This window comes from Saccoglossus kowalevskii, chromosome 4 (assembly GCF_978046115.1).
Source record: "Saccoglossus kowalevskii chromosome 4, keSacKowa6.1, whole genome shotgun sequence".
Lineage (NCBI taxonomy): Eukaryota > Metazoa > Hemichordata > Enteropneusta > Harrimaniidae > Saccoglossus > Saccoglossus kowalevskii.
Window position 1 is genome coordinate 10,995,002 of NC_140644.1, and position 27,816 is coordinate 11,022,817.

General features: G+C 36.7%; 2 protein-coding genes across 2 annotated transcripts in view; one reads left to right on the forward strand and one right to left on the reverse strand.

Annotated features, from left to right (window-relative positions):
* Positions 1-27,719, forward strand: LOC102806033 (glutamyl-tRNA(Gln) amidotransferase subunit B, mitochondrial-like). Its single transcript, XM_006824414.3, has 12 exons — positions 1-95; positions 2,165-2,318; positions 4,871-4,984; positions 5,947-6,148; positions 6,440-6,562; positions 7,229-7,342; positions 8,411-8,495; positions 9,551-9,785; positions 14,607-14,740; positions 19,388-19,511; positions 20,318-20,407; positions 25,229-27,719. The coding sequence occupies exons 1-12, from the start codon at positions 1-3 to the stop codon at positions 25,367-25,369; spliced, it is 1,611 nt and encodes a 536-aa protein (XP_006824477.2). The 3' UTR covers positions 25,370-27,719.
* Positions 27,538-27,816, reverse strand: part of LOC102805795 (vacuolar protein-sorting-associated protein 36-like) — a 9,324-nt gene continuing 9,045 nt past the window's right edge. The window contains exon 14 of the mRNA XM_006824413.3: positions 27,538-27,775. Coding sequence (XP_006824476.1) covers positions 27,676-27,775 — 100 coding nt within the window. The 3' untranslated portion in view covers positions 27,538-27,675. The remainder of the gene's footprint in view (positions 27,776-27,816) is intronic.

The following is a 27,816-nucleotide window of genomic DNA, read 5'->3' on the forward strand; positions in this document are numbered from 1 at the left end:
ATGTGTTTTGTGCAAAAAGAAGATAAAGGAGAAGTATACAGAAAGGTACGTCTCAGCAAAACCCGAGTGAACGTGAGCAACCCACTACATACTGCGTGAGTGCTCGGATGCTGGTTTAAATAGATGTATGTAAACAACAATTGAAGCACGATAATGTTGAAGGCAGATCCTCATTCCGGATCACACGAATTATCGAAACTGTACGCAATGCTTATGATATAGATTCTGAACGATACGAATCATGCATATTTTGCACAAATATATTCAGTTGCTGTGTTAAATTAGAAACTGACACCGGAAACACCACCAGCATCAGGGGTCATTCCATTTTGTTTTCACACCCCCTACGGATGGATATTAAGGTTATGACACCCTATGGATTCAAATCCCCCATTCAGGTGTCGGATTTTTGTTATCTAACACACCCCCTGGAAACTTTACTGATTTGACGTATACGGATGGGTATGTGAAAAAATTAAATATATAAAATATATGACACCTCTCGGAATTAAACCATCCATACTTTTTGTAGAAATATGACCACTCGGATTTAAACCATTCGTAGGGGGGGGGGGGTGGACAAAAACTGGAATGACCCCAGGTCGCAGAAATAGTACAAGTTACCTCTCTGTTATTTCGTGGTCCCTTCGAGAAGTACCCACGAAATAAATAAAAGGGAAAAAGTTTCTTTTGTATTCCACCACTATTTCTAACTTTCGCTCCAAGGCCCTTACCCCCAATTCACTTGTGTATGCCTCTCTAAATAACTATAGGTGTACTTAGGAGGGGCATATACTCTATAATGTTAACTCTGTCGTTACGGTATTAATAAAGCATTATTCTATTCTATTCTATACAATCAAATTGGAACAGGCTACATAAATAGTGTATGGGTTTATATCAAGTCTAGAAACATAATATTGGTTAAAGTTTTGATGACAACACTGACGTTAATTTTGATTTATTTAAACAAATTTGGGTATACTGCATACAGTGCTTTCAGAAATACCATTTCTGATATTTACAGTTTATAAACGTGAAATATTTATAAATTTGCAAACTGTCGTTGACAAATCACAATGATTGCTGAAACAGTGGATGAATACACCAGCTGAGTTGTACAGTGTACAATACTGGTAGCTGATTGGCTAATTGCTGCACATCCTGAAACACCAGCTGAGTTGTACAGTGTACAATACTGGTAGCTGATTGGCTAATTGCTGCACATCCTGAAACACCACCTGAGTTGTACAGTGTACAATACTGGTAGCTGATTGGCTAATTGCTGCACATCCTGAAACACTGAAATATTATAGCCATTCCAGTTGTCTCAATTTGACCGAAATGTTTGATAAATTTGTTATAATCTACTAATCTAATAAAATATGGAAACAGCTTTTCTAAAAAGTAGACAGTGTTGATCTAATTTGAGCCAATCACTATTAAATATGAATTACTGTTAGTGATTGGTGTTTACATTTATTATAAATATGTTAATTAACTAAGGTAAAGCTTCCCGTCATATACTGTATGCGGAGTGTGTCTTCACTAATCAGTGAATTTTAAAGTTGGCCAAAATAACTGATATATAATTTGTTCAGAATAATTAAAATTCTATTTTAATGCCTCGTGCATTTATTTAGCACAAGTTGTGCTTTTGTCCATTATGGTTCGTGAGTGGTTATTTTTTAAATCATAACTTCCTCATATTCACCTATATGACGTGATTTAAAGTGACAGCTCTGAAAAGCTCCAATATGTAAAGGCAGTGGTGGACGTTGGTGGTGTGACATTTGTGTTGATAAACATTGATTTTCCCACAATCCAATGCACAATTTTAATGAAAATCACAAGTATGATTTTTGACCTAGGCTCGATGTGCACTGATTACTGCTGGTGACTCGTTCAAGACCTTCCCATTACCTAGTTAAAGCATGGTACCATCTCTGTTTGTACTTGTTTTTTCTTTGTTTATATGAGACCCATATCTTGCTCATACTTGGCGTCAAAACCACTCTCTCTTAAAAAAGTATGTCTAGCCATGGGTGAGTGGATGTAAGAGGAAACAATATTCCTGTGTTGCAGCAGAAGACAATATCCTTTTTTATAAAAAATGAATATTTTTTGCCATTTACCTCTGTGTTTATGTTTACTTGTTTTACAGTATAAGTAAATCCTGGGAATCAATGGTTGGACTAGAGATTCATGCGCAGATATCTTCCAAATCTAAAATGTTTTCAGGATCAGCTGTTAAGTTTTCATCGCCACCCAATTCATTGGTCTCTTTCTTGGATGCTTCACTGCCTGGTACACTACCTGTAAGTTATCCATTGCGCTGTTTATATCTGGCTCATTGCTAAAAATTCATTCTCAATTTAGTTCTGTTTATATCTGGTACACAACTGTTTTTATCTGGTACACTACTGTTTTTATCTGGTACACTACTGTTTATATCTGGTACACTACTATTTATATCTGGTACACTACTATTTATATCTGGTACACTATTATTTATATCTGGTACACTACTGTTTGTATCTGGTACACTACTGTTTATATCTGGTACACTACTATTTATATCTGGTACACTACTTTTTATATCTGGTACACTATTATTTATATCTGGTACACTACTATTTATATCTGGTACACTACTGTTTGTGTCTGGTACACTACTATTTATATCTAGTACACTACTTTTTATATCTGGTACACTACTGTTTGTATCTGGTACACTTCTATTTATATATGGTACACTTCTATTTATATCTGGTACTCTACTGTTTATATCTGGTACACTATCTTGTGAGTCATTTTAATTCAAACCTGGTTATAGATTCCCATCATTTTGTTTTATGGTTTTGATTATATAAAAAATGTTGTTCAATTACATTCATACTTGTCACCCTGGGATGCATAAACACATATAATCAGGTTCCAAGTGGCCAACTGATGTACCAAAATAGAGCATTTCTGTCATTCTGCAATTTGATCTTGTGTGTGCCTTGAAAGCATGTGATCCATTGTTTGTAAAAAAAATCAGCATATTCAGATTAGCTTCATAGTATATGATACCATATTCATCAGCCAATCAACATCATGGTTTTAGCAGCCCAGACATTATTTATGAGCGAGAAATCAGCTGAAAAGGAACGGGGCATAGTACGAGTCACACACGCTGTATGTGTTTACTTTGATCACTATGTTACCTTGCTTGCTGTGTATTTGATGTTACCGGGGGGTATTAAGTTGTAAAAATGATTTAGATAGATTGGTGAATTACTAGAAGATTTACATCCTTATCTGCTTTATCTATCTGCTCCAACAAATCATGTGTACATCTTGTAAACATACCGTACTTCCTCGAACATAAGCCCCCTTCCTAAGTATAAGCACACCCCTCTGTTTTTAGACATTCAACGAGTTGAGGGCATCCCAGGCCCAGGGTGTTTTACCGAGCTTCGATGACATTTATTAAAATATGCATGTAAAAAGTGTATTTCATTGCATAATATAATAATCGCGGTACCTGCTTTTACAAGAAATTTCGCATTAATTTCAGAGTGCAAGACAGGCAAACGTACGGAACATGGTTCGCACTTTTGTATTCTGTTATTTGCTCACGATGAACCCCGATGTTGCAATACTGAAGTAATCCATATTTCTTTTGAGTAGTAGTTTTTGAAATGCCAAAAATGTGATCCTCAAGTCGTGAAACCTGGTCGTTGAGCATCCCTTTACTTTTTCGAAAAATCGTGTCCATTGAGACTATCGTGAATGGGGTGTGATCAACGGAGCAAACTATTCTTCAACTTGACTTGTTGGCGACCGTGAAAGGTTTAAATACTTCCTCACCCTCAGTTTACCTATCGAAAATTGCGAATCAACCGTTCTTAGGGAAAACATCACCATTTTGTGTCGAAATCAGTGTTAACAGATAGCATTTTAACATCGTGGCAATTCACTTCCGCATTGTGTTGAAAAATTACTCCATCAATAATCTGAAAACTTCGTATGTACAACACAGCATTTCGATTGGTTAATGAAAGACGTGACCTGTTAGGTCAAAGGAAGTTGTACAGGTCTAATCATGATGAAAAACACCTTGGCGTAAATTGCTTTGTATTGAGAGTTTGCGTACGAGCGAAAATAGTACAGTACAGGTCTAATCATGATGAAAAACACCTTGGCGTAAATTGCTTTGTATCGGGAGTTTGCGTACGAGCGAAAATAAAGATAATGATAAAGATATTGCTTTCGACTGTTTTTTTCTCACCCCCTACCCATTTTTGCACTGTAAATTCAGACGGTATGTAAAACATATTCTAATAAAATTTGTGTATTTTTATAACCATGTTTGTTTCTTCATTGAAAAAAGTGTTTTGGAAATCAATGACGACTTGTTGCGCATTTTTCCCACAGAAAGATGTAATATTGCTTCGAGACCGTCACTGTAAACGAAAAATGTAATTTGGATAATTTTTCGGGGGTGGGAAGATGGTTACAATTTTAAACCCCCTAAAAAAATTTCTTTTCTGAGGTGGTCCTTGAGAATAACCCTAATTTTCCCGATTTTACATGTTCAGGCCCCTGGGCTTATGATTGGAGAAGTATGGTATATACCATAAGGCATGCACATTCATCTTACAGTGAAAATGTACAACAACTGTTATGTCATAAATTTTCATACTGGTTTATTGAAATACATATTCAATATTTGCGAGTTAGTGGAAATCAGTTTTCGTTGCAGTGAAATTGTCATTAGGGTTTAAAAAACGCAGGGTCCCAGTTATTTTCACATAACTTTGTTCTACCTAAGTCCAATAAATAGAAATTGAACTTTTTACATTGTGTATTGATTACATTACAGGTATTGAACAAATACTGCGTTGAAGCCGGAGTATTAACATCATTAGCATTAGATTGTCAAATCAACAGAATATCATACTTTGATAGGAAACACTATTTTTATGCTGATCTCCCAGTAAGTATTTATTACCTGCAATTATATGACAATCATTTGTGCTAGTACTTTGGTCATTGGTCGTTTTCAGCATTAGTCAACTTTGGTCATTGGTGGTTGTTAGCATTAATTAACTTTGGTCATTGATGGTTTTCAGCATTAGTCAACTTTGGTCATTGGTGGTTTTCAGCATTAATTAACTTTGGTCATTGGTGTTTTCAGCATTAGTCAACTTTGGTCATTGGTGTTTTCAGCATTAATTAACTTTGGTCATTGATGGTTTACAGTATTAGTCAACTTTGGTCATTGATGGTTTTCAGCATTAGTCAACTTTGGTCATTGATGGTTTACAGTATTAGTCAACTTTGGTCATTGGTGGTTTTCAGCATTAATTAACTCTTGTCATTGGTGTTTTCAGCATTAGTCAACTTTGGTCATTGGTGTTTTCAGCATTAATTAACTTTGGTCATTGATGGTTTACAGTATTAGTCAACTTTGGTCATTGATGGTTTTCAGCATTAGTCAACTTTGGTCATTGATGGTTTACAGTATTAGTCAACTTTGGTCATTGGTGGTTTTCAGCATTAATTAACTTTTGTCATTGGTGGTTGTTAGCATTAATTAACTTTGGTCATTGGTGGTTTTCAGCTTTAGTCAACTTTGGTTATTGGTGGTTTTCAGCATTAATCAACTTTGAACATTGGTGGTTTACAGTATTAATCAACATGGTTTTCAGCGTTAATCAACTTTGGTCATTGGTGGTTTTCAGCATTAACCAACTTTGGTCATTGGTGGTTTTCAGTATTAATCAACATGGTTTTCAGCGTTAATCAACTTTGGTCATTGGTGGTTTTCAGTATTAATCAACTTTGGTCATTGGTGGTTTTCAGTATTAATCAACTTTGGTCATTGGTGGTTTTCAGTACCGGGGGGTATTAATCAAATTTGGTCAGTCAATTGTTTGCATATACATTCATTTTCAGGCAGGTTATCAGATAACTCAACAGAGGGTTCCCTTAGCAACAAATGGAAAGATAGAATTTTCCTTATTTGATCAAAACAGCAGCAAGAATGAGCCACAAAAGATGTGTGTGAGATTAAAACAAATCCAGTTAGAACACGACAGTGGAAAGAGTTTACATGATGACGTCAATCACGAAACTTTGGTTGATCTAAATCGTTCTGGTAAGCATTACTAGTATATTTACCTCATAGTCATACATGAAGTAGCACTTTTCAGTTATACATGTATGTTTATTTCAGAAGTGAACCTGGCTGAAACTTGGTATGATGACAAAACGTTATTTTTAGAACGTCAATTCCAGCTTACTGGTGACCATTTTGTGTTTTCACTGTCCTACCAATTTCTCAGTCTCAATGTTACTGTCTCAGTCTTTTACTTTTAAGTTTTATCTCAATGACTTCTCATCATTTTAAAATGATAAGGCACTTGAATAAAACATTGTTTTCCATTAGGCATTGGATTAATGGAGCTCGTAAGTGAGCCTGATTTACAGAATGGGAGCCAGGCTGCTGCTATGGTTCGGGAACTACAGTTAATATTACAGTATATAGGTACATGCGATGGCAAGATGGAAGGTATGTTATGGTGAGGAACTATTTGTTTTACTCAAAGCCATATTGTCATGGTCTGTGTTTGTGCATACCTCCTTAGCGCAAAAGTTAGAGGTCAAGATCGTTAGCTTATACTAAGATAACATGCACAGACACTAAGCGCTAAGTAACATAATGTTTGAGTTTAATCTGACATGCTTTCAAGACGTGACCGACCCATAGCATCGACTAACGAAGTGTGCAGCAAACAGTTAATTTTGGTATATCATTTCCGACATGACAAGCACTGTCAGCGCATCCAGAGATATTGAACAAAATGGACTGAACATAATTGAGAGTGTACTCTTCTATACAACTACAAGTCTTTCTACAACTTGCACTTTCTAAATTTGCATTGTTATTGTTTTATGTTCATAGATAATCATCCCGGGTTACTGTACTGTGGAATGATTTGTTAAAAAGACTGGAAATTTGTATATCATTTCTAAGATTGGTAGTCCCTTAGTGTCTCCCATACATAAACACAACTGAGTCGGGGTGATCTGCAAACATTGAATTATTTTTAATCCCAGTTGTACTGGAATGTAGTCTGAATGCTACTGATTACTAAAACTCATCTCAGTGGATTCAAAATCATTTGCAATGACTTGTAATTGTGTAATATTCAGTAAACTCTTTTCCAATACATAGAGGGCTCTCTTCGTGTGGATGCTAACGTTTCTGTCAACAGACCAGGAGAGCCTCCAGGAACTCGTACAGAGGTGAAAAACATCAACAGTGCAAGATTTGTTAAGATTGCTATTGGTAAGTATCATATAATGAATACTGCTTGATTTAATCAATGTAATATGTCTTAAATATTCCGTTAACGTCGCTCAATTCAATTTCATAAAAGTCTTTGGAATTTGTTTACTGTGGAATACTTTATTTTCGCTGGAATTAATTTTCACTGAAAAGGCTTTTTGGGCGTTTTGCTTGGAATTTATTTTCACTGATTTTTCATGAGTTTAATGTGAAATATAGGAAAAAAAGTATATTCGCTGGATTTTATTTTCACGGAATCATCCCTTCAGCGAAAATAGCGAAAATAAATTCCAAGCGAAAATAAAGTATTCTACAGTACATTTTGTGCTTGTTGCTGTACAAGGTAGTATGTGGAAAAAAACAATTTGAATCACAGACCAATTTTTTTTAGATAAAATGTGATAATACCTGATGTAGATTATGGAGTTAATACATGGGACTCTATGGGTAACAAATTATACATGATTCGTTCAATTACAACATTTTTTTTTATAAAACTTGAGATTGAGAAATAATGTTTCTAGCACGACCAGGTATATTTCAGAAAAATGAAAAAAAAAGAGGAGTATTAATCTATTTGTAAAGATACATCAGTTTCAGTATTCGCCATATGTTAATACATACGCATGTAGAAACTTCTGCCATCCACTGTGAAACCATCCACATTTGGGAAATTGTATTGATATAATATCACTTAAAAGAAATCGTGTCCTGGACTAGCTACGAATTATTGGTTAAATCTTGGTTTGTCAGTTGGCAATAATGTGGCATTATACAGGGTGCTGAACATTACTGCGGTTTTCAGAATTATTCAACAATTATTAGGTTTGGCTATCATATTACAGACAGAAATCAACTGCTAACATTGCATGTCATAAAATGGATTCAGTCAAACTGTTTAAAAGAACATTTGAAACAAACTTCAAAATAACTTGTTCAAGTATTCTAATGAACCTGTATTGTTTTCAAAAACTGTACTATGTTTTGCCAGGTTGCAATCCAACTAACTAATTGACAGTCCAAATAACCCTTATACCTGCTGTAATTCTTATTGGTTTATTGTTACAGATAATGAAATACAGAGACATATACAAATTCTTGAAAATGGTGGCAAAGTTAATCATGAAACAAGGGCTTTTGACTTTAAATTAGGGTGAGAAATTGTATTTACTATGTACAATAATTTACTACTCTCAAAGAATCATATAATCGTGTTAATGATATGGCAAATGTCTCAATGAATCACATTATAATGTTTAGGATATGGCAAATGTCTCAATGAGACACATATTCTTGTTTAGGATATAGCAAATGTCTCAATGAATCAAATAATCTCATTTAGGATATGGCCAATGTCTCAATGAATCAAATAATCTCATTTAGGATATGGCAATGTCTCAATGAATCAAATAATCTCATTTAGGATATGGCCAATGTCTCAACGAATCAAATAATCTCATTTAGGATATGGCAATGTCTCAATGAATAAAATAATCTCATTAAGATATGGCAAATGTCTCAATGAATCAAATAATCTCATTTAGGATATGGCAATGTCTCAATGAATAAAATAATCTCATTAAGATATGGCAAATGTCTCAATGAATGAAATAATCTCATTTACGATATGGCAAATGTCTTAATGAATCAAATAATCTCATTTAGGATATGGCCAATGTCTCAATCAATCATATAATCTCATTTAGGATATGGGAAATGTCTCAATCAATCACATAATCTCATTTAGGATATGGCAAATGTCTCAATGAATCAAATAATCTCATTTAGGATATGGCAATGTCTCAATGAATCAAATAATCTCATTAAGATATGGCAAATGTCTCAATGAATCAAATAATCTCATTTAGGATATGGCCAATGTCTCAATGAATCAAATAATCTCATTTAGCATATGGCGAATGTCTCAATGAATCAAATAATCTCATCTAGGATATGGCAATGTCTCAATGAATCAAATAATCTCATTTTGGATATGGCAATGTCTCAATGAATCAAATAATCTCATTTAGGATATGGCCAAGGTCACAATGAATCAAATAATCTCATTTAGGATATGGCCAATGTCGCAATGAATCACATAACCAGATGTCCATGTAATCACTTTCAATTAATCTTTCATTTCACGGCAAATGTCACTGATATATTATTTATAAAAACAACAAATTCTTTTTTCCCCCGTTGCTGCAGTCAAAGTGTTTCAATGAGAGACAAGGAAGGCTTTTCAGATTATAGATTCATGCCAGAACCTAATCTCCCACCATTGGTTATATATGATAAGAAGACGATAATGAATGCCAGCAAAGATGATATTGCTGTTAATATTGATGACTTACGTAAAAAATTACCAGAATTACCTGAACAACAAAGACAGAGACTCACAAGGCATTATGGTATACCGCTCTTACATAGTATGGTTTTAATGGTAAGACGATTACTTAATCCTGTAGTCCTTAAACAGTTTATTCTTCTCACAACCCATATATATTCAGACAAAGTCTAGAACTGGACACTGATACATATGCAGATTACCTCAGAGCTTCTATTCCTGGATTCATTTGGATTTGTATCTCAGACATACCTGGACACTGATACATATGTATATTACCTCAGAGCTTCTATTCCTGGATTCATTTGGATTTGTGTCTCAGACATACCTGGACACTGATACATATGTATATTACCTCAGAGCTTCTATTCCTGGATTCATTTGGATTTGTGTTTCAGACATACCTTGACTCATGATCATACTGAAACATGTTGTCAACCTTTTTCTATGTTCAAGATGGCTGGCTCTCATTTTAGTTGTAAAATTGCACTAATCTTGGGCACTAAATTGTATTGAAATATAATTTTCCTGGACTCTACTAATTTGCACACCCGATTAAATTTAAAAAAAATAAATATTCGTTGTGTTAAAAATAATTTAAATTTGTATTCTTTTATTTCGTGCTCTAAATTTGTATGCAAAACATAGCAAGAAATTCATTTAAAAAAAAAATGTGTTGTATAACATAACATGATTCCTTGATGTATACAACACCTTACAGCTCAGGTGATCCCTATATACCGGAGATTTCAACATATCCTACAACTGTTTCTACAAAACATGAACTTTAATCTGTTTTATTCACAATATAAAAGTAACTACAATGTACTGGCATGTGACAAGGAAAAAGTGCTTCAAATCAATGCATAAAAATCAGAACATTTCCTTAGTTAACAGAAAGCATCGCTGTGACAGCTTCAATGATCTTGACACCTTGATGTTGAAATTTCATAACTATTATATATTAATGCCATGAGTGACTTAATGCATGAATTCACATCTTTGATTGCATACCAAATCAATGAAGCTTTTAGTTGCATAATTTTAAATTCCTCATTGTGTCTAAAATTATTCAAACAATGAACTTATATGGTTTTCGAGGAAAACAAGAATATCCATTTTTTGACTCCCATGTGCGAAGCACAAAATGGGAGTCTTTGCAGTTAGTGTGTCTGTATGTGTGTATGTGTGTATGTGTGTATGTGTGTATGTGTGTGTGTATGTGTGTATGTGTGTCCGACTGTTCCACTGCTATCTCAAGAACCATACATCGGTTTTTGATGAAACTTGGTGCATAGATGCTCTGGGCCAATGCGCAGATTTGATTAGGTTTTGGTAAAAATCCATGCTCGTTAATTACCTAATTTGCATGATAATTAGCTAATTTTTAGCTGTTCTATGACTGTTCCACTGATATCTAAAGAACCACTCATTGGATTTTGATGAAACTTGGTACATAGATGCTCTGAACATATGCGCAGATTTGATTAATTTTTGGTAAAAATCCGTGCATATTAATTACCTAATTTACATGATAATTAGCTATTTTTTAGTGGTTCCATGACTGTTCCACTGATATCTAAACAACCACTCATTGGATTTTGATGAAACTTGGTACATAGATGCTCTGAACTAATGCTAGGTTTTGATTAGTTTTTGGTAATAATCCGTGGATACTAATTACCTAATTTGCATAATGATTAGTCAATTTTCGGTTTTTCCACTGATATCTCAAGTACTAATCATCACATTTCAAATGAAACTTGGTACATAGATGTCATACGACACTGCACAGACCTGATAGTTTTTATGGTAATATCAGTACATATTAATTACCTAATTTGCATAATTAATTAATTTTCAGCATTTGATATAAGTAGTTAGCATTACATTTCAATGAAACTTGGTACTTACATACTCAAGGACTATGCAGAGATTGATTGTTTTCGATAAATATTTGTGCATATTAATCACCTAATTTGCATAATTAGTTAATTTTCAGCTTTTCCATGGGTATCTCAAGTACTAATCATCGCATTTCAATGAAACTTGGTACATAGATCCTTTAGGACTATGCAGAGACCTGATTAGTTTTAGGGTAAATAATTGTGCATATTAATTACCTAATTTGCATAATTAATTTTCAGCTTTTCTACTGATATCTAAAGTACTAATCATTTACATTTCAATGAATCTAGAATTATGCAGACCCAATTAGTTTCCGGTAAATATTTGTGCATATTAATCACCTAATTTGCATAATTAACCAACTTTCACACTGATATCTCAGGTACTATACATCACATATCAATGAATGTACATGGATGCTGTAGGACAATAGACAGACCTGAATAATTGTGGGTTACAATCTGTAAATATTAATTACCTAATTTGCATAATTAACCAATTTTAAGCTTTCACACTGATATCTAAAGTACCGTAAAAACTCCAAAATTTCGACCGGTTTTAAATAATTGGCGTTAGAAATGTGACATGTTTTTAGAGTCGTGGCCGAGTTGTAACTCAAAATCTAAACAAAGTCATCAATCAGTGAGTATTATGACAAGCAAAACAAAACATCAAGACGCGCAGAAGAGGTCAGCACAAAACTAATAGGTCAAAAGACAAAGCTGTCTCGCACTACCTAGGAAAACTTGCGAATGTTCGAAGTACAGGTACCCATTGGACAAAAGATACATGGAAGTTTAGCAAACTATCTCCCCGACCCAGTGCAATGTATCCGGTTAGAATCAAAGCTCACGTGTCCCTTATTTGAGGGACCAAATTCTGCCGTAAATTCGCCCTTGGATTAAAAAATAAAATGGGATTTAAGAAAATAAAATGGGACTTTTAAGGTGTATTTTGGCGTCATTTTTCGGACATTTCAATCAATCCTGCCGGCTAAAATAGAGTCTAAGTTTTACCGTAGTCATTGACGTCTGTCTATTCAAGAGTACACGTGTATGATTTTTATCGTGACTAGCGTGAGCGGGTAAGCTTCCTTTCGAGAATGAGCTGTTATCACTGTGAACAATGTTAAATTATTCTTCAGATGACCAGTTTATTTTTTAAAAACAACTAATTTTTTTATTTAAAAAAAAATCATGCCGTTTTCGCATCAAAATCCAAGCCAAAATATCGTACTACAACATCAATCTCTTCGCATTGCGTTCAATAACATTAACATATTTAAATAAGCTATGGTAATTTGAACACGTTGGCATCATCCAGCTTTTTGATTGGTTAATTAGCGATTTGACCTATTTGACCTAAGAGAACATGGCAGATATCCTACAGCATCAAACGTTTATACGAGACCGGAATCATTCGCTTACGATGAAACTTAGTTGACTTTTATTTGTATTTCATAACCATTCAACAAATTTATTTTGTGTACATTATTATAATCACTACTGAGTACAGTAATAATCAACAATTCAGAAACGCAGCATGCCGAGATTTTTGTGTTCGTTTTTATTTGAAACTTCGTTTATTTAGAATATATTTTCGTTACCAATACCAGAAACCCGGATTCATGCCTTCGAGGAAGGTCCCGTTTGAACGCTCACATCGGTTTTTTTTTTCGTTTGGGGGAAAACTAAAACTGGTCGCAATTTTCGAATAAGAATGAGTCGGCAATTTTTAGTGGAGTCGAAAATTTGGAGGTAAATAAAACACCGAAACCCGGCAAATAAATAGCCAACCGAATTTTTAGAGGGGTCGAAATTTTGGAGTTTTCACGGTACTAATTATTCCATTTCAATGAAACTTAGTACAAAGATGCTCTAGGACAATGTACAAACCTAATTAGTTTGGGGTGAAAATCTGTTCATATTAATTCCCTAATAAACATAATAATTCATAATTTTTTGGTTCTAATCACATTTCAATTAAACTTGGAGACATAGATTTTCTGTTACATTGCGCAGACCTCATTAGTTTTACACTCAAATCTGGTCATATTAATTTTCTGATTTGCATAATTAGTTTTCAGCTAAGTAATTTCGAATTATATTTAATGTGTCTCCAATACTCTCAGCACATGGGAGTTCTTTCTAAGCTTTCTTTGATTTGAATGTCTATCTTGGAGGTAACTTGGATGTCACAGGGTTATTTTTTTTGACAGAATTGCATATTGAATACCGGTACCATGTGTCACAACATAGATGTGTTTGGTACGTCCATGTTCGTGATGATTGGTTCTTTAAATTTGCATTCCCGCTTATGAAACATCACTCCTAGAACAAGGAAAAAACATTAAATGTGTTAAAATGACGCAGGTTTAGCTAAACAAAATGTTAGATGTCCACACTTTCCACTCATTTCATTTTGAGAGTACTGGAGGGTCTTATCCCTAAGACAAACATACCAACAATGTAACTGACCTTCAGGGACAAACAAAGCCCCCTAACTCAGTGAGTCTATGCAAATGTAGCTTAATTTGAGGCATACTTATATTTTTATTCCGCACTTAATTTCTCATTATACCCAACAACATTTGATGGTGTATATGTTGATCACAGAATAGTACCACATAGATTTTGCAAACTGGGAATGCAATTTCATTAATGATTTCAGTATCATCTGCACTTGCATTTAATCAGCGAAGCACCAAAATCAACTACTTCTGTCCTTACAGAACTGGATCTTACGTGTACATATCAGGATTTCATTCAAACTCATAAGAACACTCCATGAGCCAAAGTGATGCCTGAATAATGCTGTATTTTAACTATTCCGAGGAGGGAATTGCTCATTTCTAAAATCCAGTGATCAACATGTCGAAAGTTTATAACTAAAAGTGTGAAATATCTACTCGTATATGATATAATACTTTATTAAAGTCTATATCTCACAGATATCATTGTGCGTATATTGATATTTATTTATTGAATATATTGTACATGTATGTTGTAGCAAGAAGATGGACTAGTGGAATATTTTGAGTCAATTGTTCAAGAAAAAAGTCGAAATGCCAAGACTGTAGCTGATTGGATTATAACTGTTTTCTTGAAAGAACTAAATGCACATGGCATGACATTAAAAGACAGGTATAGTAATCATTTTCACAATACAAATATATTCTCTATTTGTAATGCCAATTCTAATACATTTTATACATGTTCTAAATAATTATTCATGCTTAATTAGGCGGTCAAAATAATTGATCTATGATTCAGACATGCTTTAAAAGTTACTAAGAATGCTACTATGATAATCTGTACATTGTCTGAAAGCTTTCTGATATCTCAAGAACTACTTATCATATTTAAATTAAACTTGATGGGAATATGTAGGGACTCTAGGATAGATCACAGACTGCAAACTACAGATATGCATTCACATTCTTTAGTATTTCGGTTAGAATTACTGTGAAAAGATTTCTATCACATTGTGCATCTCTAAGAGCAAAGGTATATTAACCGACAATCTACTTGTTTAAAGAGGCTCAATTTAAATTATTAATTTTAAATGTTCTTTATTAGTCCCCGTTCGGACGAAGTCCGAAAACGGGGACTTATAATTCGGTCTCCGTCCATCCGTGCGTTCGTCCGGAGTCATATCTCAGAATCCCTTGGTCTGATTCCGTTCATTCTTTGCATGTGCCTAGTACTTTATGTTGGACATATGCACATGCAGTGGTTTAACGATTCGGTTCAAAATGGCCGACTGGCAGCCATCTTGTTTTTTGAAAATGTCGTATTTTGTACATGCTTCGTCAGTTTTCATTCAAATTTAGTACATAGATCATACATGTTAGGATACATGTCCCCGACCGTCCATGAGTTCCTGAGTCTGTCCGTCCGTCCATGCATCAGTCTGTCCAGAATCATATTTTAGAATCCTGTGGGCCGATTCCGTTCATTCTTTGCATGTGCCTAGTATCTTATGTGGGACATATGCACATGCAGTGGTTTAGCGATTCGATTCAAAATGGCCGACTGGCAGCCATCTTGTTTTTTTGAAAATGTTGTATTTTGGACATGCTTTGTCAGTTGTCATTTAAACTTAGATTATACATGTTAGGATAGATTATACATGTTAGGATACATGTCCATGACGATTTATTTCGCAATTGGATCAAAGATGGTCGACTGGCAGGCATCTTGTTTTTGTTTTTTATGCGGTATCTTGGATGTGCTCTGTCAGTTTTCATTCAAATTTGGCACATACAGGTACTTTATACATGTTAGGATGCATGTTCATGACAATTTGTTTCAAAATCTGGTCAAGGATGGCCGATTGACAGCCATCTGACTTTTTGGCCTTACTACTATTATATTTCCACAATTTATGTACCATTTTTACCTTGCCCGTACCATCAAAGATGGAAGGGAAAGGTATATTAAGGGAAAAATTGTGTCCGGCGTTGTCGTCGTCGTTGTTGTTGTCGTCGTCGTCGTTAATAATTGTTATTGTGTGCATGATAACTTTACTAATTCTATTCCAAACTTCATCAAACTTGGTCACCTTGTTCATCAGTATAAAGTCTTCCCTGAGTTTGAACAACAGATGTCCTGTATGAAAATATCATGCAAAAATTGAGAAAAACTGATAAAATATTTTGACTGTTTCTACTTGACTGATCACTGGTGATACACATCAAAGGTCACTGATCTCAGTGGAAATATGCTTTGTTGTATGTGTTCAATAAAGCAAATGATTTATCTTGTAATAATATCCTTGGTAATGTATCTCAGAATCCCTTACTGTGTTTCAAAACCAACTCATGGAGAGATTAGATTGCACAGTCTGATACACATTTGCAAACCTACCAATAAATCTTACAGAAAACAAGATGTCAGAAAATCAATATAAGCAACTCCTATGAACTGGGTGCCAAACTTTGATCAAGATCTGAAGCTAATAGAAAATCTGTTTAGTTCAAAGTTATCAAATCAAAAACAATACATAAAAAATACCTAAAAAGCAAAACATTTCATCCACATTTTAAAAAGAAAATTGTTCTAAAATATATGTATTCTGTATTTGAAAAACAGTTCATTCGACAAATGAAAACTCACAGGAATATGTTTCAGCTATTAGAACAGAATGATAGAGTTTTTATAATACTAGTTTAAAAACTCACTTCAAACAAAGATTGCAGTGTTTGAAGATGTAGGTTCTCAGGAGGCAACAGTACTGTTGACTTCTCCCTCCACTGGACACCAACTAACTATTTAAAGCAGAGCTTGCAACATAATAGCTATTCATAAAGGGTGTTTTTTTTTTTACTTTTCATATAATACAGTAGTCACACAATGAGGCAGTTCATATTTGTCTCAGTGAATCATTAATTTTTGACAGACACCTGTACAAAATACTTGGACAAAAGCCAGCTAAGATTTTCTGTTATCTTGCATGTTTTATGAATCTATTCACGTCTAAATGCAGCACTTTTTTTTTTGCAATGAGGCATTTGTTTTTATACTAAAATATCTGAATTACTTTGAATAAAGCTGGAAATTATGTCCCTTAAAATAATTAAACAAATAAGGCACAAATGTTTTTGTAAGATATTTACATCTTTAAAGGACATTCGGTAGACTGATTCCCCACTGTTAGTTCAACCCCAAAACTTTTTTGTATTCAAAATTAATTATGACAATGTATATTTATATTGAAACAAACTATGTTGAAGGGAATTATATTATATAACAAAGGGCAAGGTCACCAGAGTTCAACTATGTTCATTCCTATTTGGCACACATATCATACATATCAGTGTGTTTCATAATCAGATCAAAGATGGCCGAATAACGGCTGTTTTTATTTTTGGCCATATTAATTCTACATGGAACACGTGTTTTGATGTAAATAAACAATCTGTTGTGTACACCACTTGGAACTCAAGTTTCAAGGACACGCTCGCGACAACCCCTCCGCTTTAATATGACGAGTATACAGAGAACTTTCAAAAATTTAACAGGGACTGTGATAGATTTATTGATTTCATTCAATGTTTTCCAGTCCAGTATCATCACAGCTTATTGGTCGGCAGATAGATTTAATGATTTCATTCAATGTTTTCCAGTCCAGTATCATCACAGCTCATTGATCAGCTGATAGATTTAATGATTTCATTCAATGTTTTCCAGTCCAGTATCATCACAGCTTATTGGTCAGCTGATAGATTTAATGATTTCATTCAATGTTTTCTAGTCCAGTATCATCACAGCTTATTGGTCAGCTGATAGATTTAATGATTTCATTCAGTGTTTTCCAGTCCAGTATTATCACAGCTTATTGGTCAGCTGATAGATTTAATGATTTCATTCAATGTTTTCCAGTCCAGTATCATCACAGCTTATTGGTCAGCTGATAGATTTAATAATTTCATTCAATCTTTTCCAGTCCAGTATCATCGCAGCTTATTGGTCAGCTGATAGATTTAATGATTTAATTCAATGTTTTCCAGTCCAGAATCATCACATCTTATTGGTCAGCTGATAGATTTAATGATTTCATTCAGTGTTTTCCAGTCTAGTATCATCACAGCTTATTGGTCAGCTGATAGATTTAATGATTTCATTCAATGTTTTCCAGTCCAGTATCATCACATCTTATTGGTCAGTTGATAGATTTAATGATTTCATTCAATGTTTTCTAGTCTGTATCATCACAGCTTATTGGTCAGCTGATAGATTTATTGATTTCATTCAGTGTTTTCCAGTCCTGTATCATCACAGGTTATTGGTCAGCTGATAGATTTATTGATTTCATTCAATGTTTACCAGTCCAGTATCATCACATCTTATTGATCAGCTGATAGATTTAATGATTTCATTCAATGTTTTCTAGTCCAGAATCATCACATCTTATTGGTCAGCTGATAGATTTAATGATTTCATTCAGTGTTTTCCAGTCTAGTATCATCACAGCTTATTGGTCAGCTGATAGATTTAATGATTTCATTCAATGTTTTCCAGTCCAGTATCATCACAGCTTATTGGTTGGCGGATAGATTTAATGATTTCATTCAATGTTTTCCAGTCCAGTATCATCACAGCTTATTGGTCAGCTGATAGATTTAATGATTTCATTCAGTGTTTTCCAGTCTAGTATTATCACAGCTTATTGGTCAGCTGATAGATTTGATGATTTCATTCAATGTTTTCCAGTCCAGTGTCATCACAGCTTATTGGTCAGCTGATAGATTTAATGATTTCATTCAATGTTTTCCAGTCCAGTATCATCACAGCTTATTGGTCAGCTGATAGATTTAATGATTTCATTCATTGTTTTCCAGTCCAGTATCATCACAGCTTATTGGTCAGCTGATAGATTTGTTGATTTCATTCAATGTTTTCCAGTCCAGTGTCATCACAGCTTATTGGTCAGCTGATAGATTTAATGATTTCATTCAATGTTTTCCAGTCCAGTATCATCACAACTTATTGGTCAGCTGATAGATTTAATGATTTCATTCAATGTTTTCCAGTCCAGTATCATCACAACTTATTGGTCAGCTGATAGATTTATTGATTTCATTCAGTGTTTTCCAGTCCAGTATCATCACAGCATATTGGTCAGCTGATAGATTTAATGATTTCATTCAATGTTTTCCAGTCCAGTATCATCATAGCTTATTGGTCAGCTGATAGATTTATTGATTTCATTCAATGTTTTTCAGTCCAGTATCATCACAGCTTATTGGTCAGCTGATAGATTTAATGATTTCATTCAATGTTTTCCAGTCCAGTATCATCGCATCTTATTGGTCAGCTAATAGATTTAATGACTGATGGTGTTGTATCTGTAAACACAGCAAAGAAAATAATGCCAATCCTGTTTACAGATGAAACAAGATCACTTACACAGGTGAGTTCTTTTGAAAAGGTTGGTTTCCATAGTGTTGGTATTGATAATAATGGCACATCGAATTATGATTTTTATTAAAAATAATATGTTTGACAACCAGTCGTGGATTTCAAAACAATGTTGTTTACAGTGACCCAACTAAAATGGTTACCATAGCAACGAAGGTTGCTATAACAGTGGCCCAGAATTGATGGTTTCCATTTTCCACCAATGACTTGCTACAACAGTTAAAGAGTGGTGGCTATAGATATCTTTACATAAGGTTAATCAGGTTAATTACAAGGGTCTTAACATCATATTTTTAGTCCCCGTTCGGATGCAGTTTGAGAACAGGAATTATAACCTGTGTGTGTCTGTGCGTGCATGCATCCAGACCTGTATCTTAGACATGCCTGGACCAATTACATTTTTACTTCACACAAACATCATACATAATTTTATACATATGCACATCAATTTGTTTCACAATCTAATTTAAGATGGCCAAATGGTGGCCATTTTTGTGCTAAAAGTCATCAAAATCAAGCATTTATGGATGGATTTCATACAAACTTGGCCGACCGGTGGCCATTTTATCTTAATTAATGCAGTTCCAGAGCAGTATTTCTCAATATGGACAAGTACTTGATCAGATGCAAGATGTTAATCATTTTAATGTTAAAAAATTATCGTAATCAAGCATCAACTTCTAGATCCATACATGTTCCAACTATATTACTATAAAAAAAACTGTATACCATAAATTTGATAACTAATGAGGACTGTGCCATGCATGGCTTGTTACTTTTATTACTTTCTCCTGACAGATTATTGAAAGTAAAAACTGGGCACAAATAAGAGATGAAAAACACCTACAAACACTGTGTGATAGTGTTATAGCTAACAATATGACAGTGGTAAGTATTGTCATTACAGTAATTGCATGTACCATCCAAGTATCAACCATGTCTGATCAAATGCACATACCTGTGTACCTTAACCAAAGTCACATACATGAGTGAATAATTCTCAGCCAGTACTATAGCTTAGATTCCATCGAGGCCAGAGGTAACCACTAGTTGTTGAACCCAAGGTAGAATTGAACTCAGGTCTACTCATCATTGGTACAACAATCACTATACTACAGGTGGCTTCATTACTTTAAGTGTGTTGTCTATAAAGTGTTAAATTCACTACATTCAATTACCCACCATAGACTCCGGTCAGTCAAAATGATTATTTTGAACTGTAGGCATTAATTAGCGATTTTGCCGGTGACGGAGAAATAGAATCTAGGTCAGGGGAAGCCCCATGACCTCAAGATTCTCTTTCCCTTACGTCACGAACCGCGTGACCGAAGCCATATGGCAGCACCATTAACGGCTGCACAATCACTCTTTTTTCATCTCCGCCTCGTCGGGAATGATTCTGAGCGGCTCTGCCTGGCTCTTTTGCTTTTTCCTGTTTCCTGTTTCCTTTTTCCTGTTTTCCTTTTTCCGGTTTCTAGCTTGGGTTGTTGCCGCTGGGCGGCATTCGACATTCTACCTGGTAGGATAAGTTTTTCTTGTCTTCTTTACCCTTGTGTCGTTTTCCCCTTTGTGTGTAATATTTTTTCACAACAAAGAAATTAAAACCCAGCGCCACTACGCAACCACTTGTTTACCAGCATAGAACCTGCATCCGATATGCCTTTTCGCCGTGGCTGCGGTCTTTGCCTTGAAGGTGTGCGTTTTTTACTGGAGTTCTGAGGCCTGAGATTTTCTTTCAGAGCCATCAAAATCACTGAGACTGACCACGTCGCTCGTTTTTTCACAACAAGGTCGCGCGTCCAGTAAACAAATCAGTTAAAGTGAGTTGTGTGTCTGGCATGAGTGGAAAGTCCTCACGCTCGGCTACCGGTGCTTCGTGTACCGGGACGTCGAGTAGGAGGCCCGATGGTGGAGGTATCAATATTTTTTCTCTGCCTCCCCCCCGCTGATTGGAGGGTGTCCTCACAGTCTGTTTTTTCAGGCGGTGGTTTACCCAATTTTACTGGCTGCAGCGAGGCTGTGCCCCTGGAAGCTTTCCTCCTATGGGACCCGTTGCGGGGCCCTTTGTGGACCCTTCCTCGCACGGCGCCGGATTTGCCTCTGAGTTGAGGGCTTTGGTCGAAGGACTGTAGGGGCAATTGCGTCCCTGGCAGGCCGGGTAGATCAGACGCAGTCGGAGCAAGCTGTCTCCACTGCGGCCCCTCGGTGGGCAAGCAGGAAGAAACACAAAAGCATGTTTGCATTCAAACACGTCTCTTCCAGGGAACCCCCGTTCCCAGCCGCAGCTCTCCCACTAATTTGAGTGAGGCCAAGGCTCAGGCTAATTGCACCGGGCCTCCTCTGGAACCTTGGGCACTGAATGCCAACGGGGTGCTGGCAGCCAAGCCTCCGATCTCGGGGCAGGGCTTACAGGGCAGGGCACACTACTTTCAGCCAGCCAGGGTTCATCGCGCGGTAACGGTACAACAGTAACGAATTTATCCTTGTGTCCAGTCTCCGCTGTGGGTTTTGACTCCCTTCTTACCGACCCACGGGTGTCCCCAGAGGGAACCGACCCTGTCATGAGACGCACAGTGGAACACGCTCCCTCTCGCATATCTAAAGTGAAAGGAGACACAGTTCGCTCGCGTCGGATACAGCTGGTATTCTGGGCAGTCCCTCGGAGTCTTCCATCCGTAATGACTCGGTGAGCCATGCTTTTGGGGTGATGCGGAGTATCATCGATCCTAGTTATACGATGTAAATACCCCCACCCTTGATCCTAAGGCGACCACCTAAGGTTGCTTCAACGCTTATGGGATCACGGGCGTCGGGATCCAAAGCAACCCCGTTGGCACGTCTCTCCCTGTCCGTCCGAGTGCGGAGTGGGATGCATGACACGCAAACGGTGTTGATGGGTGGACGTTGGTCAGCTGCGGAGGACGAAACGCTTAAGGCCCCCGGGTGGGGAAAACCTTAGGCAACACTTCCCGCTGGACCAAACGCTACCCGGTCGGTCCAGGGGTGAGGAACAGTCTGGCAGACGGCCTTTCAGGGCGGCTCCGTCTCCAGAACACTGAGTGGCTGATACAAGCCTCCAGGCTGTTTCGGCTGTGGGACGATCCAAGGTTAGACCAGTTTGCCGCACCCAGGAATGCCAAGCTCCGGACGTACGTAACACTCCTGCCGACTCCAGGAGCCGGGCCCAGGGTCGCTTTGCTTAACCCCGTAGACCCACTTAGTTGTGTACGCCTTTCCTCCCTTCCCGCTAGTTCACCGGGCACCGGAAAAAACTTCGACAGGTGCACACCTGCATATTATCATTGGTCGCACCCAATTGGCCAAACAAGGCCTAGTTTCCACTTCTGTCGGAAATGCTAATCGAAACACCAGCAGTGCTTCCGGACTTACCAGACCTGCCGCCCCAACTAGACGGCGCACTACCAACAAGCCCAGCGGGTATCACTTACATGCATAGAGGCTCTCATTAGACACATACGAAAACTTTATCTGAGCGGGCTGCCAACGTCCTGGCCAGGGCGAACAGGGATCCCACCAATGCAGCCTACATTCCTAGGCTGCAAGCATACACTTATTGGTGTAGCGGAAGGGGGATTGATCCATACCATCCCTCTACTGGCCAGGTAGCAGGCTCCTTTGTCCACCTGTTTGACGAAGTGGGTTTGTCCTACGCAGCTATCGTTGGCTACAGGTCGGCCTTGTCCCCCACCATTGAGACGTACGGGAACAAGACTAGCCGATTGTCCTATTAATATTATTAGAAGACTATTTACTGCTTTCCAGACGCCGAGACACATACAAGGGAACCGCCCAACTGAGACTTGTTGGCTGTGTTGTCCGCTCTAAGCAGACTGCCCTTTGAGCCTCTCTGATCAGCACCACTCAAATCTTTGACGTCTTCCTACTGGCCTTCACCTCAAGTAGGCATCGGCCAGAGCTGGGGACATTGTCCTTCTCGGATGATGTTGTGCTAAAGACACAAATTGTGTTTCTCGCCTAGAACCAAATCCCAGGACACAATCCTCACCCGATTGCCATCCCCCGGCTGTCAAATTTTGTCTGTCCGGAGGGTCAGGAGGAATATCTTCTCTGCCTGGTTTGAGCACGGAGTTGCTACCAAACCGTACTAAGGATTCAGGATGGGGTGCCAGGCACATGTCTTTGTGTTACGGCCCAGGCAGGCAGGATAGGCCGGCCTCCCCAATTTCCATAACCAGGTGGTTTACTGTGACTGTATTAGAGGTCTATAATATGTTAACTTCCTTGACACAGGGCTTGCAGAGACACCAAGTACGTGTTCATGAGGTTTGTGCGATTGCCAACTCACTAGTGCTAGCGTCAGGTGCCTCCCCTCGAGCATACACGGAGGGCAGGCTTCTGGAGAACGAAGAACGTCTTTATCAACTACCACCTAACAGACACCAAATCCATTGAGGAAGGTCTCTTTAGGTTGGGTCCCGTTTTAGCCGGATCAGTCTTGTTTTTCTGACCCAGCCCAAACGACCACAAGGGTCCCTGCACATAGGCAATAAGTCAGTCTCGGCATTTTATGCGATCAGATTTCTCTACCATCAGCACTCCCTGGAAGTTCCCAGGGCCCGCTTTTCAGCCTATGCCCTCATGCAGAACTGTTTTGGTCTTTACTTCGACAGCTTACTACCCCCAGAATTGGGTTGGGGTCTAGCTTTCTCAGGCACACTGAACCTTGTCACCAGAGCAGCATTTTGGCTTCTTGCTCCGGGGACAGCACAGGCAAGGTAAGACACCACCCTTTTTGGGGTCTTAACTAAGGTGTTGAATTTATTGTAGTTTGTTTCATCCCGGACTGGGAAAAGACTTTCATCATTTTCTGTTTGCTTGGAAAACCGGCCACCTATCGGCGTCTGACTCTGCCTACAGTTCAAAATAGTCATTTTGACTGACCTGAGTCTATGGTGGGTAATTGAACGTAGTGAATTTAGGTAGAGGGTTCTCCGAACCCACCTATTCACATAGTTCATACCCACCATAGACTCTGGGTCCCCCCCAACCACCCCACTCTTTCCATAGCGTTGGTCTAAGTTCTCGAGGCGGAGAGAAAGGAATCAGAGTGATTGTACAGACGTTAATGGTGCTGTCATATGGCCTCTGTCACGTGGTTCGTGACGTAGAGGAAAGAAAATCTTGGGGTCATGGGGCTTCCCCTGACCTAGATTCTATCTTTCCGTCACCGGCAGAATCGCTGATTAATGCCTACAGTTCAAAATAGTCATTTTGAGTGACCGGAGTCTATGGTGGGTATGAACTATGTGAATAGGCGGGTTCGGAGAACCCTCTGCCTAAATCTGTGGAACATACATACAGGTCTCCAATAAAAAGTACATTATATTAAATTCATTTAAATTACATAACATTAATTTCAATTAAAATTGAAGTTTAATTCAACTTAATTATATAGAAATGTAATTAATACACTTTAAGTAAACTACTATATATCCAGCTGTAATACAACTTCAGTTAATTTTAACATGTCTTGGCATTAGGATTAGGGTAAAGGAATAAGTAGGTACACTGTATATCGACCAATGCCAAGACACAGATTTTTTACATTGTCTATTAAAATAATTTCCATTTTTCAGTGATGCAATCCCATTTTCGGTTGAAGGTTAATTCTTGGCTTCCCGACTTTTGATCTGACATCCAGAACTAATTGTGCATTGTATTTTACAGGTAAAAGCTTATATTGATGGCAATAATAAAGTATTCAACAGATTAATGGGATTAATACAGCATCAAACTCAAGGAAGAGCCGACCCCGGCCTTGTGAGAAAAATACTACAGACAAAACTCGAAGAGATGAAACTCAAATGATACAAAGTTTCATTATAAGATTTTTAATAACGTTTCATAGATTTACTCAGAAATAACCTTATTGAGGTTAAATACAGGTCATTCATACTGGGAGCTAGGCAATATTTCATATTGTGGAAGTGCAACGTACCAAGTACACTCGTGGTGAGATGAAGGGTGGCATAAGAACCAGACAGATAATAATGAGAATGAACTGAGATTTGCATATTTTATGTATGCTTCTATAATTGAGATGTTTCTATAAAGCAAATATACCTCAAATTCGAATACCCAGAATTTCCTCATTTTGAAATACATTGTACTGTAAAATCTGTATTAGAAGCCGCGGCTTCTATTAAAATGATACAATGCAACAGAGGGGATGCGGCTTCTATTAGAGCATCTACACATATGAGAAATGATGAATTTTTGGTTCTCAATTACTGTAGAATACTTTATTTTCACTTGGAATTTATTTTCGCTATTTTCGCTGAAGGGATGATTCCGTGAAAATAAAATCTAGCGAATATACTTTTTTTCCTATATTTCACATTAAACTCATCAAAAATCAGTGAAAATAAATTCCAAGCAAAATGCCCAAAAAGCCCTTTCAGCGAAAATTAATTCCAGCGAAAATAAAGTATTCCACAGTATTCAAATAGAATGGATGCGACTTCTATTAGGGATGCGGCTTCTAATACAGATTTTACAGTACTCTTGGACAATACAAGGAAATTGACTATAAAAAAGTTGGGAAAATGATGGTTGTATTTTAGTGGATAGTAACCATTTTGTCAATATTATAACATTATTGGCTGGTGACATAGGCTGAATTGTTTCAAAAATCTATGTTTTAAAAAATGTAAAAAATGCAATTACCCCTTAACATTGTGTTCTATGGGATTGTTCTAAAAATTTTGATTTTTGAATAATATTAAAACAAGTTTCCCAAAATATGTGACTGCAACACACAAAAGAATGCTATTTCATGGTGCTATGCGACAATACAAATGTAGCTCCATGAGTTTACATAATAAACCATTAAACATTGCAATTTTATTATCTAATATCAGCTTGTATGTTACTGATCGGATTTATAAACTAGAAAAGAATTTTATTTTTTAATCTGTAAACTTTTCATGTTTATTGGTTACCGGTAATAGGTGATTTTTTGTTTACTGTGAGATCTCATGTATGGCGTGAAAAGCATGGACTAAGCGTTTTCCACAAAAATCTATTTGATTTTGAACTTTAATTTTTTTTTATAACTCTTAAAATTATGCTGATCTTTGAGAGGGGAATATTGCGTTGAGAATCCTTCATCAAAATCGACCATCATCAAATGTGTATGGCACATTATTAAGAAATGTTTGTTGAATCCCATGCGATGTTTGTTGTCACGACAACGCTATGACCTTTGTTTTTCCTCTTTATATGTTAAATTTCTTTCAACAAAGGATATTGCAGTGAATGAAAAATGGTCCATTTTGCCTTTCTGCGTGATTTGTTTTTGTTTCTATAATTTGGTAGTAAAGATCTTACCAAATATGTCCGTATTTTACTTTTATTTTGATGTTATTAAAAATGTTTATTATTTCAACAATAATTACATCCCACTCATACTATTGAGTGACATAACATTACCTGCCGTGGTTAGCTTCTAAAGCCTGATTATTGGTTATGAGCTTGAGCCGAAAGAACAACTAATGTTTTATCAAGTACTCATGAGCCACCTGGTGCCCTACCTGTCAGTAGAGAGCACTGGCTTCCAGTACTACAGCTATAACAAATGTACAGCCAGATAGAGATAGGTAAACCTTATTGTGTTGGAATTGACAAACAACATGTAATTGCATTTCTTAGCCCCTGCGATTTCAAAGTTGAAAATGAATGGTCAGATCCAGATGGCTGCCATTTTGCTCAGATAATAAAATGAATAAATGTGCTATATTACCGGTATGTGTGACAAAAAATGACCCTAATCAGTCGGGGCATGTCGGTGATATAGCTCAGATCGAGGGATTTTCATGAATGTTTATAGCACATTAGGCCATCTCATCTGATATGTATCCTAAAATGGAATTTTAATGTTATCATTCTAGGAATATCTGGTGGAGACTGACACTTGCTTGGAGGTCAAATAATAATTCCTAGTTTTTGAACTTCTTTCAGCTTGAAGCACCACAGTCTTTTATAAATATCTTTTTATTCTGAACTTTACAGAATAATTCAAATCTGTAACAGTCACAAATCATAAGAGTATACATTCTATTCATATTGGGACGGGAGACGTTTTAGTTGGATCCTTCACTGTAACACCAAAATGATTATCCAACAGATTGTGTTTTAAATAAATTTGGGAAGAATCTTATTCCTTCTACTGATTCATCACGACAAGCTCTTCCCTTCTCTTCTGCAGCCAAAAGTCTGAAAAAAAGTAGAAAAACAATTAATTTAGAAGAAATTGG